At 37.9% G+C, this 13,033-nt stretch overlaps 1 protein-coding gene across 5 annotated transcripts; it reads left to right on the top strand.

Annotated features, from left to right (window-relative positions):
• The first annotated feature begins 155 nt into the window (after positions 1-155).
• On the top strand, positions 156-12,741 carry znf276 (zinc finger protein 276). Of its 5 annotated transcripts, none has more exons than XR_003935682.1 (13): positions 157-285; positions 2,361-2,646; positions 3,786-4,101; positions 5,191-5,237; positions 6,000-6,410; positions 6,754-6,829; positions 7,512-7,589; positions 7,675-7,779; positions 9,623-9,698; positions 10,890-11,007; positions 11,654-11,753; positions 11,988-12,324; positions 12,391-12,741. XR_003935682.1 is itself a non-coding variant. In XM_030137341.1 (13 exons), the coding sequence occupies exons 2-12, from the start codon at positions 2,421-2,423 to the stop codon at positions 12,259-12,261; spliced, it is 1,827 nt and encodes a 608-aa protein (XP_029993201.1). In that variant the 5' UTR covers positions 157-285; positions 2,361-2,420; the 3' UTR covers positions 12,262-12,310; positions 12,376-12,741. The 5 variants fall into 5 exon arrangements, 3 of the variants coding, with proteins under 3 accessions (XP_029993199.1, XP_029993201.1, XP_029993198.1); XR_003935683.1 differs by having other exon boundaries at positions 11,988-12,345; positions 12,447-12,741; XM_030137341.1 differs by having other exon boundaries at positions 11,988-12,310; positions 12,376-12,741.
• Positions 12,742-13,033: the final 292 nt, after the last annotated feature.

Genomic DNA, 13,033 nt, shown 5'->3' with positions numbered 1-13,033 from the left:
TCTTTTCCTTATTATATCACTAATAAGATCAAGGAAATGCATATTTGACGTTTTAAGTTTACTTAGAATTAAATATTGTTTGGAATGATGTGCAGGTCGTTCCACTCTGACTGCAGTACTATCTATGAACACAGGGAGGTGCTGAATCAAATTTGTTACTGTGTTTTCTTCCAATAGCACTTCCGGGTTTCGATGTTTACAGCTGGAACCACAGGGCTGATGAAAACCATCCTTTCTCACAAATACAACATGGATTATAAATTCTAGGATTTACATTCATTCACGGTAGGATGTTTATAAAAACTGAATTAGTCAAAACACTGATGCAAACCGGGTTCAGACGCAGTGGTTAGTAAACGGTGTGCACTAACCAGCTAACAGCTAACGTTAGCCACATGAAATACACACTAAAGAATGATTTCATACATTTTGTTTTTGTTTTATTGGAGAAAATGTTTGGTGGTGAAGGCTGAAGCTTAAACTGACAATGATAATGAAATGTGACATTTATGAAACAGCGATGTGCTTTTCATTTTAAATGTAAAAACACCTTAAAGTATAATGAAAAGTTTAACCACAAGAAGTTGATATCTTACAATTAAAAAGCTCATTCTATCCAAACTAAAACAGGATAAGACCAGTAAGAATAGTCTGCAAAATAAAGAAAATACGGCCCCTAGCTTTGTGTTATATGCTTGACCTTTATGAGACCAAGAGTGAACTGTTGGCATGAAAAATGGGCACATAATGAAAGTAGTGGGTTTTTATGGTTTGTCCTGAGTATTTTTTCTCTCACCTTTACTGGAGATTTATCATGTTACCTTTTCACCAAATGTTTTTATTACGTTGTACATCAATTATACCTTTCAGTTGTCGATATACAGTTATAATATGTTTGTATTAATATGTAATATGTTTGATATTGCTTATGTCTGTGATGGATGCACCAGGTGCCAGTATTCATCTTTTGCTCAAAGTTCCCTGTCATCATAGAATTTGAAGAAAAAGCACGGAGGCATTATTACAAATGAATACATTTAGTTGAAAAATCAAACATAAAAAATAAAGGCTTTATATGCCAATATACATCTACATCTACAGTGTACATCTACGTTGCTGTCATTTACATGGATGTATAATTTGGAATTATAAGTGATAGTAATGTACAATATACATTGTATATTATAACAATTAATATGGTTAACACTTAATTAACAATCAAATTAAAAGGTATATTTGGTGTACAACGTAACAGAAACATTTGTAGATAAGTTAAGATGATAAATCTCCAGTAAAGGTAAGGGGGAAAAAAATGCTCAGGAAAACCCACGACTTTCAGTCTGTGTCCACTTAGTTTATAAGGTAGTGTTAATATTAGGACTTTTACCCTAATTCTCATCTATTACATTTTAAGGACCTCACAGATTCTTTTTTTTTTTTTCAATTTGGCTCATCATTTTTGCAATTACAAACCCCACTCATTAATTTTCTGCAGGATTGAGTTATTACCTCTGCCAGGAGGTATTGTGATCGCTTTGCTTTGTGTGCATGCATGCAAGTTTGTTTGTTTGTTTGTTAGCAGGATAACTCAAAAAGTTTTGGATGGACTTTCATGAAATTTTCAGGAAATGTTGATACTGGCACAAGGAAGAAATGATTAAATTTTGGTGGTGATGGGGGGGCACTAATCTGCCTTGGCGGAGGTCTGTGCTCTCCGAGTGCTTTTCTTGTTTCTGAATGTTTACACTATTTAAATGAATGAAACGACAATTGATGGAATAGACAATAATGTTTCCACTAGTTTTCACTTTCATGCACAGGATCTTTAGTGTTTCTTAAGACGTTCAGCACAAATTTCAATTCAGTTCAGTGGAAAATAAGCAACTGGTGGGAAAAAGAGATGCATATAAACTAGGAGTAGGGTTAATGCAATACTCACAACCCATGCAGTGTTTTTTTGTTTTTTTATTTACCTTGTAAATATCCTATACTACCTGTATATATCCTTATATGTTGTATATATTTCTTTTGTCTGTAATATAGAGTTGCCTTTCTGAACATTTCAGTATTTTTTTTTTTTTTTTTATTTTGTCAGTACTTTTCAGTATAATTTTGTGCGTTACTTTTATAGTCTCTTTGCACTTTAAGTGTTTTTGCTGCTAAAGAAGAAACAGAGCTGCTAAGCTGATTTTTATTGTTCCAGGAACAATGACAATAAAGATGTATTCTATTGTAATATAATTAATCCATGCACGGGGGGACCATTGGTGAGTGTTCACACCGTTTGTGTGTAGTTTAGTGTTTGGTTTATATAGAACAAACACACCTAAAAGCTTACACATCTTTACACATGTCTACAGCAGCAGAGGCAGCACAGCTCACCATCAGTTTCAACTGCAGAATCCACACAAAGAGAAGCAATGAAGAAAAAGAGCCGACGGCCACGGTCATCGGACACGTCGCATCAGACCTCGAGCGTGAGCGAAGAGAAGAGGTCGTCTGGAAGCAGGGGCAGACCTCGCAAGAACATCCCAGCGGTCACAGATGCATTGTACCATGAAAACACACAGATGGAAAAACCAGCTGAATACAGCGAGACGGCCGAGGACACACACAAACATGGAGAGAGCAAGTTCAAATCCTCAGGTGAGTGTTTCACAACAAACAACACTTAAGCAGCTGTCAGCCTCCAAGTAGCTCTGGATATTAGTAACCACGTCTCACATTTCTTAACACTTTTTCTGAATAATCTATTTAACAGTTCCATATTAGCCTGTTTCAGTGCAGAAGGGTTTCATTTGGTTCTGCTCTCTAAAATTCTGTTGTACAGAGTAGAAACTGGATTTTTTTTTTTTTTTTGGTAATTTACTATTTTTGGTGTTTTTTTATGTTGATCATAAGACTTTATCCTAATTGCCGTGAAAACAAAAAAATGCAGGAAACATGAAAATGACAAAACAAAAAAAAAAGATTTAAAACCTGAATTTGGAATTTTAACACTCATCCATCTATTTAAGACCTAACTGTAATGCAATTGAGCATGAACAAGTGTTTTAAGGAATACTTTATTAGGTCCCACATAATGTTCTGCTGTCGCTAGAATTCTGCTGGTGGTAGTAAAGAGTGGAAAGTATATTTTCCATAGCAGGTAATGTACTATTTTTGGGGGGGGTTTTCATGCTGATCTGAAGACTCATATCATAATTGCCATGAAAACAAGATGAAAACAATAAAAAAAAAATGCAGGAAAGATGAAAATGACATTAAAAATGAAATGAGATTAAAAATTACTCCAAACACTATGTCATGAAAAGAATACAAAAACTGTGATAAAAAGCAAATTATGTAAAATATAAAAGGAGACAAATTTGCTCTAAGGATGTAAAAGATTAAACGAAACAAAAACATGGTTGAAGAGTAAATGAGATGAAAATGAATGAAATGAATAAAATAATGTAATTGACAAAATGAGATAAAGACCATGATAATATGGATGGATGGATGGATGGATGGATGGATGGATGGATGGATGGATGGATGGATGGATGGATGGATGGATGGATGGATGGATGGATGGATGGATGGATGGATGGATGGATGGATGGATGGATAGATAGATAGATAGATAGATAGATAGATAGATAGATAGATAGATAGATAGATAGATAGATAGATAGATAGATAGATAGATAGATAGATAGATAGATTCTCCTACTTTCTTCCTGCAGTATTTTGGGTCTGTTTCAGGTGCTGAATAGTTATGGATGTTTTTTCTTCTCCTTTAGGTCGTCTGTCCACAGCTACCTGTCGACTCTGCCATGGTAAATTCTCTCCACGCAGCCTGCGACACGCCTTCAACAAGTGGCCTCAAGACTCCATACACATCGTGGAAGACGAGTCCGATGCTGCGACGCAGACGCCCGTTTTATTCCACACAGACTTTCAGCGTCTGGTCGGGGTCCAGCTGGACAGAGACCCCCGTTTATCAGAGTTTATATGTAAGAAGTGCCATGCCAAGTTCTACAAGTGCCACAGCATCCTGGTCAGGTTCCTGCAGAGAGTCAACCTCCCACCGGTTGGGAAGGACAACTCCAAAACCTGGTAAATAAATGTGTTATGAACTACCAGACTGTTGGCTGTTTGTCTGTCGGCTTCATTTCTATTGTGTTTTTATTTCACCGGCTGATTGGACATGAGGTATGTGAAGGAACTGTGTCTGGCATCGTCTTCTCCAACAAAAACTACCAGTTGGGTTCATTTAAAATTGTATATGTATCTTCCTTGGGACAATGTTAGCAAATTTTTGAGAAATTTAGATTTTTGACAAAAATGTGAAATGTTAAAAATTTGCCTTTCCTTCTAATGGTCCGTATTTTGATGGTTTATAACATGTAAATAGTTACAGATATCAATATAGTTCCTATTGATCATTGATAGAAGTCATACAGGGGTTGGACAAAATAATGGAAACACCTTAAAACATCAACAAAATATAATTTAATATGGTGTAGGTCCGCCTTTTGCGGCAATTACAGCCTCAATTCTCCGAGGTATTGATTCATACAACTTGTGAATTATTTCCAAAGGAATTTGAAGCCATTCTTCAGTTAGAATACCCTCCAACTCTTTTAGAGACGATGGCGGTGGAAATCGACGTCTTACTTGAATCTCTAAAACTGACCATAAATGCTCAATAATGTTGAGGTCTGGGGACTGTGCCGGCCATACCAGATGCTCAACTTCATTAGAATGTTCCTCATGCCATTCTTTAACAATTCTAGCTGTATGGATTGGGGCATTATCATCTTGAGGTGAAGGTGTTTCCATTATTTTGTCCAACCCCTGTACATGGACTTTGATTGAATTAGCTGAGTTCTCCTCCAGTGAAAGTACCACCCACTTCTATTGGGAGATTGATCTCCTGCATCCAGACCACAGGACTGGAACATAGAGACAGACAGAGACAGAACCTGACATCCTCACAAATTCAACTGTTATTGATTCTGATAGAACATGACGCTGACATACAGGGACATTGGAACTATTTTTATTTTGTTACCAAGAGTAAACCTTATGTACTGAATCTACTCCTGACAGTACACCTGTTTCTGACTAATATTCTGTAACACAATGAAGCAGTTAATTTTGTTCTTCATCTTTTTTTAGTAACATTTTCTTTTTCCTTTTCAGGAAGACTGCAAAGTGTGCAGAGTCATCTGTAAATCATGGCTCAGCAGGTAAATAAATTCATTTCTCCCTTGTTTTTCTGTACAGAAACAAAAAAAGCTTTAACAATTGTCAATAGAAATACAGCGGTAGTTAAAAAGTGTTTGTTCTACCAAATGCATTTGAGATTTATTATATTCAGAATCCCTCTTCAGTCATTGAACTGTGCCCAGTATTGTTCCATTAAACCTGCATTCGCCTTCTGCACATGCTCAGTTCCAAACTGGGTGTTTGAGTAGATAATGCAACACATCCAGGACATGACGTAATGAAACTGACAAGGATTTAGTTTGGTTATTTTTACATGGTAATAATAATTTGCATTTGTTTGTGTCTGTCTGATGCAGCTATACCTTTAGAAACACAAAAGAAAGTATTTCATGATATTTGAGATTGTGTAAAATTTTAAGGGTGTCCAAAAACTTTTTTCCATTACTGTAAGTATAGAGATCCGTCCAACCCATCATGGGTCTAACATTCTTGATTGTTAATATCTTCAGTGTAATTTTTGCATTTCACTAATTCATCCCATGGGCCGGATTGGACCCTTTGGCGGGCAGGTTTTCCCCCACAGGCCGTATGTTTGACACCTGTGAAACAGAATTTTTATAAATCCAACAGATTATGGAATCTTTCTGCTCCTTTTCATTTATAATGTGGTCATTTTGTTGACATGTACAGATTTTCTTTTTCTGTGTCTTTCTTTAATGAATGAAATAAATGAATATATGAACGTCTGTTGAACTCCTTCCATTCTATGTCATTTCTTTTAGCTCCGCCCTCATTTACCTCAGACCCCAAGTGCCTCCACAGTCTGGTTTCGTGGGCTCACCACCACGGGGAGGCGTGTCGCTCCTGCCCCGACCTGAAGGAGGTTCTGGAGGGTCAGTGCTGGGGCTCGGTCAAAGCCGTGTGGGGCTGCGTCGACGGACACCAATACATCATGGACGCTCGGTGCGACGCAGCCGCTGGCACCAACGTAGAACACACTCTGAACTTCAGCAGCAGAACGTTAGGAAGCAGAGACGGAGACGGGTCTGAGGAGGAGGAGCACAATGAAGAAGAGGAAGAGGATGAAGGGAGTGGGAGGACCCCGGCAGGAAGTCTGGTTCAGCACAGTCCAGGTCCAGTCACAGCACAGAGTCAGAGTTCAGCGCTGAACGACTGGACTGGCAACGCTGAAGGTGAGGAAGCAACCATCAGCTGTTCAGCGCAGGATTATGAAAGAACAGGGTTAAGGAAGACAGTTCTGGTTTACAGCTACACTATATGGACAAAAGTACTAGGACAGGTTCTTTTCTAACAGGGGTCTGGGATACAAAACAATAATGTCGAATGTCATAATATAGTTTTATAATGAGATAAATATCATTGCATTGGCTAGTTTGGTTTAAATTGTTATCTTTGCTTCCAAAATGCATCAGATGGTTCTGACTTAATTTACCTAAACATTGATTTTGTTTTTTTTAATCCATGACTATGATTTTAAATGTTCTACCTCTAAAGTGTCTCTTTTTGGTCATTCAGATTTTTCAGGACAAGAGGAATCTCTTGTTGCGGCTCAGATGGAGGACAGGATGGCAGACAGCGAGTTCTCGGACAGGTCAGTCAGGAAAAGGCTGATGCTAATGCTGCCTTCAGGTGCTGTCGGAAAAATGATGGTTTCCACTAGTGAACTGGAAATTATGTTTACGTTGTGTTCAAGTGCTTTAGTGACATGATAAATGTCTGACACACAATTTATCATGACCTCTTACTTGGGTAAAACAGTTTTGGATGTGTTTCATCTGATACAGCATTTATTTTTTTGCAAATAGTGTATACTATAAATTAGATTAGATTTTATTTATCCCACCACGGGGAAATTCAATGGCATAAAGATAGTGCAAAAAAAACAATATAAAATAATAATAATCGTAAAAAGAACTACACAGATACATATTTACAACATATTGGAACATTGCAGTGGATTTCCTAAAAGCAAAATATCAGACAGTACAGATGAAATGTGCTAAATCATCAGGCAACAGCAGCAGAACGTTAATAAAACCATTGTTTATCATTGGCCATGAATCCCTCGTTGCTCTCTGCCATTTTGAAAAGGTCAGAGGTTATTTTCGTGTTGTTTTTCCCAGTTCACCAGTGGAAAATGCGACGTGAGGGGGCATTCATATGTAATTTTCGAGTTTAGCACATGAAGGCAGCATAAGTTGTGACTGGTAAATTATCTGTGACAATAGTTCCACTGACACTAATATTAATTGAATCTTCATACGTGTGTCTAGAGTCATGTCTGAGGATGAGTTTGGCAAAGGCGGATTATCAGATGACGAGTTATTCGAGCCATACCCCGACTCCAAGAGGTGAGAGGAAACGTCCTGTTGTGTCTAAAGCAGCAGAGACAGAGTTTTACCCAGGCGGTGTGATAAATGTCCCTGTTGTGTCCAGACCTCGCAGCAAAGGACGACAGAGCCTGAAGACCCCAGAGGAGCCCAAAACCAGGAAGAAACCTGGACCCAAACCTGGATGGAAGAACAAGTTCAAACCTAAAGGGTACGAAACCAGATCTGACATTTGACTATGAAGGCTCTGATGAGTAAGAAAAGAGAAATCGGACTCATTTAGTTCAGGTTCCACATTCAGACCAATATGATCTAAAATGGATCAGACCAATAAAATAATAATAGAAAAAAAGTAAAATTATATTATGAAAATGTTTACAAAGTTTCTCTAAAAATCTGAATAACACGAACAACCTGAAATGTATTAAGAAAAATAAGTGCAATTTTAACAATATTCTGTCACAGTTTATCATTTATACATGTATATTACAACTTAAATTACAATTACAAATACACCAAACATTTAATAACAGGAATCTGGAACTGAAAAATATAGATTTTTACTTTATGATCAATACAAATTGTCAAGACTCAGAGACATTTTTGACTGTCACTGTCTTCTATGTAATTTTTGGACACTACAAATTCATCCCGTGGGTCGGATTGACCCCTTTGGTGGGTTAGTATAGGCCTGCAAGCTGTATGTTTGACACACCTGATCTAAGCTAAAGTTCAGTTTCAGGAAGAATGAGTTTCTAAACATGTCAGAGCTAGATCCTGGACTTTTAACACTTTCAGTGCCATGGGCCGATTAAATCGGCTCTACGAAAACCACCTGTAAAGTGCCACGGGCCGATCAGATCAGCTTTGGAGAACACGCCACATTTGTGTACAAACAAACCATCCACCCCCATTTCTTTCTCACATTTCGATGACGTTCTTTCTGTGTCCCCCTTTTGAGACCAAGCAGACGGGAATTTGAGGTCACACGACCGAATAATATTTTTCTATCTTTTTAATGTTTCTTATTCTCCGGTGTTTCATCAGAGGGAGCCCTCCATGCCGGGGGGCGGCTGTGGACTCCGGGGGCTGTGGCGCCTTCTCTCACTGGGGTCCGCTCCTTTCTGGTGGGTGGGGGTCCCAGTTGGCCCTCTCCCACTAGTTGGGATGCGGGGCTGTGTTGCTGGTGCCTGGTCGCCGGGGTCGGCGGCTGCCTCCTGGTGCGGATGGCTCCCTGAGACAGCACCTCCTAAACTGATGTTTTACTTGTACATTTTTGTTCTGGTCTACCCGTGCTCAGTCAGTCTTCTTAAGTATGTGTGAGCTTGTGGGTTTGCATGTATATGTGTGTGTGTGTGTGTGTGTGTGCGGGTGAGTGGGTGGGTGTGGGTGGGGGGCAGTACTGATTTTTAAACTGATATGTAAAGCACTTTGTGCTACAGTTTTTAATGTATGAAAAGTGCTATATAAATAAAGATTATTATTATTATTATTATTATTATTATTATTATAAATTATGCAAATTACGATCAATAATGAATCGGCTGCGTCCGGTGCGTTTTGGATCTAATCAGCAATCGGTCGGATGTTACCGAGCGGTTTCCTGCAGGATTCTTCAAATATTATAAAAACGACGCGAAATACTGAAAAACGGCCAAATTCTGTGGCACTTTTAAGGCTTATTAGCCCCTTAACTGTCTGGCACTTAAAGAGTTAATGGAAATGACTGGAATATTTAAGGCACTGTTGAGTATTGAGAATTGCCTGAAAATCATTTGGTACCACATTTTAACATTAAAACGGTATAAATGAAAGGTAACATTAATGGTATACATTAAAGTACTACATTACCTGAATACACAATTTTCCCATTTAATGGACTCCACAGTCTAGTGTGTCTTACTACAATTTTAGAAAGAATCCAAAATCCACCAGCACCAGAAAAACCCACTGAAGTCCCTGAAAAGTGTTGGTTAATGTCAACAGGTGAGCGTCTCCCAGTGGGACACAGACACGTACATGTTCAGTAATACTCTGTGTGTTTGGATGTTCAGGGAGGAGCTGCCCAACATCTACAAGTGTCCATATCAGGGCTGCACAGCGGTCTACAGAGCACCAGATGGATTGAAGGTGACCCTGATCTGTAACGGATCAGAAATAATGGACTGAACATGACTATGACATACACTATATGGACAAAAGTATGTGGATACATTGAATTCAGGTGTTTCTTTTCTAACAGGGGTCTGGAATACAAAACAATAATGACTGATGTCAGAATATAGTTTTATATTATGGGATAAATATCATTGCATTGGTTAGTTTGGTTTAAATTATCTTTGCTTCCAAAATGCCTCAGAGATGGTTTTTTACTAAATTTCTCTTAACGTTGATTGTTTTTTTTTAAATCCATGACTATGATTTTTAATGTTCTACCTCTAAATTTCTAAAATATTTTTCCTGCTCTGACTGTAAATGATCATTTTCTACCACAACTAACCATCTACTTTCTTCAAATCTCACTGAGGAAGAAAAATCTCCCAAGGAAATTATTGACTATATTATTAACCAACTGTTAATATTATAAACTATATTTGTATATATTATGTATATTTCAGTAGTTTTAGTAATACTTTAGAAGCATATATGTATTTAATATTTTATCCTGTAGCTTTTTGCACATGCCTACATTTTTCGGTATTTTGTGTGATATTTTTAGTCTTTTTTTTTTTTTTGCTGCTAAACTGATTTTTATTGTTCCTGTGACAGTGACAATAAAGATCTATTCCTTCTATATGGACAAAAATACTGGGACACATCATGTCTACAGATGTAAGATGTCCTTTTCATGATGATTTGAGATAAAAACATCAATATTTCCTTAAAATAGATGGTTAGTTGTGGTAGAAAATTATTATTTACAGTCAGAGCATGAAGAATATTTTAGAAATTTAGAGGTAGAACATTTAAAATCATAGTCATGGATTTAAAAAAAACAATCAATGTGAAGAGAAATTTAGTACAAAACCATCTCTGAGGCATTTTGGAAGCAAAGATAATTTAAACCAAACTAACCAATGCAATGATATTTATCCCAATATAAAACTATATCCTGACATTAGTCATTATTGTTTTGTATCCCAGACCCCTGTTAGAAAAGAAACACCTGAATTCAATGTATCCACATACTTTTGTCCATATAGTGTACATTTTGTGATGTAATGTTTTAACAGAACTTCTTAAACCAGTATAATGCCCTCTGAATTTCAGCTGTCCAATGTGTCTGTTTAAATAAGTGTGTGTGATTGGTTGGTTTTTCAGAAACACATCAGGGAGCATCATGAGGAAGTCCGAGAACGACCCTGTCCTCATCCAGGCTGCAACAAAGTGTTCATGATCGACCGCTACCTGCAGCGTCACGTCAAACTCATTCACACAGGTAGGATGACAAGACTGAACGCTCATGGAGTATTCTGTCAAACTCAGCCCAACAGCAGAGGTGGAAGAGTCTGAACACTGAAGAACAGCAGCAGCGGTTTAACAGAAAAACACTGGTTTTAGTTTAGAAAAGTTTTTTCTCTGTTTTAGTGTAAAAAAGTGAAATTACATGAAAATATTTACATGTAAAAACTGACCTTTCACCAAAAATCTGAATAACCTGCACAAATATGAACAACCTGAAATGTCTTAATAGAAATAAGTGTAATTGTATCAATAATTTGCCTGTTGTTAAATGTTTTTTGTATTTGTAGATCCACTGTGATTCTGTAAGTTGTGATGCATGTGTGTAAATGATAAATTGAGACATGATATTGTTAAAATTACACTTACTTTCCTTTACAAATTTCAGTTTGTTCATGTTCACATTTTAAAGGATCGTTTGTAGATGTAAACATTTTCATGATATAATTTTACCTTTTTCACTATAAAATAGAGAAAAGTTTAGAATTGACATTTATAGATTATTATTTACAGGTCTGATCCACTTCATATTGGGCTGAACTAAAACTCAAACTCATTTTAGTTTGACCCCCCTGCTTTAATAAATCTGATTATTGCTGAAGTTTGTCATGTACATTTTGCAGAGGAGAGGAACTACATCTGTGACCAGTGTGGTCAAACCTTCAAACAGCGGAAACACCTTTCAGTTCATCAGATGAGGCATTCAGGGGCCAAACCGTTACAGTGAGTACGGCTGCATGTTCACATCCTCAAACACACCAAGATACACTAACTGACATCTCATCTTATATCTTAACTTAGTCTTATGTCATCTTACCAAAGGGTAGTCAGTTATAAAATGAGCAACACTGCCACCTGCTGTTGTGGAAGTGAACTACTCTTGACATTTGCAAGAAAACCATCACGTTTTTTGTTAAATCTTAGAACTGATCCTCATAATTTACCTTTTGTTTGCAGGTGTGAGGTGTGTGGTTTCCAGTGTCGTCAGCGAGCGTCGCTCAAGTACCACATGACCAAACACAAGGCGGAGGCAGATCTGGAGTTCGCCTGTTTGATTTGCGGGAAACGTTTCGAGAAGGCCCACAACTTGAACGTGCACATGTCCATGGTCCACCCGCTGACCCAGGTGGAGGCGCACAGAGGAAACAGCCAGCAGCAGCAGACGACCTACACAGACCTGCACACCATCACACTGACCGGGGAGGTGGTCCAGCACGACCAGGACAGATGACACCAGGGGGTCCGTGTCCAGGTCTGCTGCACTGGGACATGACCCCCAGGACAGGGACACCAGGGACTCCATGTCCCCCAGGACAGATCACACCAGGGACTCCATGTCCCCCAGGACAGATGACACCAGGGGGTCCATCTCCCCTAGGACAGGGATGCTTCACGACAAACCGTGGTTTTCAGGATGGTGCTGAATTTCCCGTTTTCTTCACTATGGTTTCACAGACATGGATCAGAGCTGCACCATCATATGACACAACTGGATCAATTTATGCCGCAACATCGACTGAAATATGAACTTAAATTTTACAAAGCCTTCTTCTGGGACGTGTTCTGATGTTACCCTGAGATGATAAACCTTGAGATGGGAAACACAAGTGTTGAGCTCCTTAACAGATTTGTGATACACTATATAGACAAAAGTATGTGGACACGTTGAATTCAGGCATTTCTTCTCTAACAGGGGTCTGGGATACTAAACAATAATGACAAATGTCATAATATAGTTTTATATTACGATAAATATCATAGCATTGGTTAGTTTGGTTTAAATTCTCTTTGCTTTCAAAATGCCTCAGAGATGGTTTTTACCTACTTTTTTTTTTTTATCCATGACTATGATTTTAAATGTTCTTCCTCTAAATTTCTAAAATATTTTTCATTCTCTGACTGTAAATAATAATTTTCTACCACAACTAACCATCTACTTTCTTCACATCTCTCTTAGGATAAAAATATCTCCCATTATATTAAAAAAAAAAAAAAAAGATGTT

The sequence above is a fragment of the Sphaeramia orbicularis genome, chromosome 6, assembly GCF_902148855.1.
Source record: "Sphaeramia orbicularis chromosome 6, fSphaOr1.1, whole genome shotgun sequence".
NCBI classification, from domain to species: Eukaryota; Metazoa; Chordata; class Actinopteri; order Kurtiformes; family Apogonidae; genus Sphaeramia; species Sphaeramia orbicularis.
The sequence above is the reverse complement of the archived record's forward strand: the minus strand, read 5'-3'. Positions and strand labels throughout refer to the sequence as shown.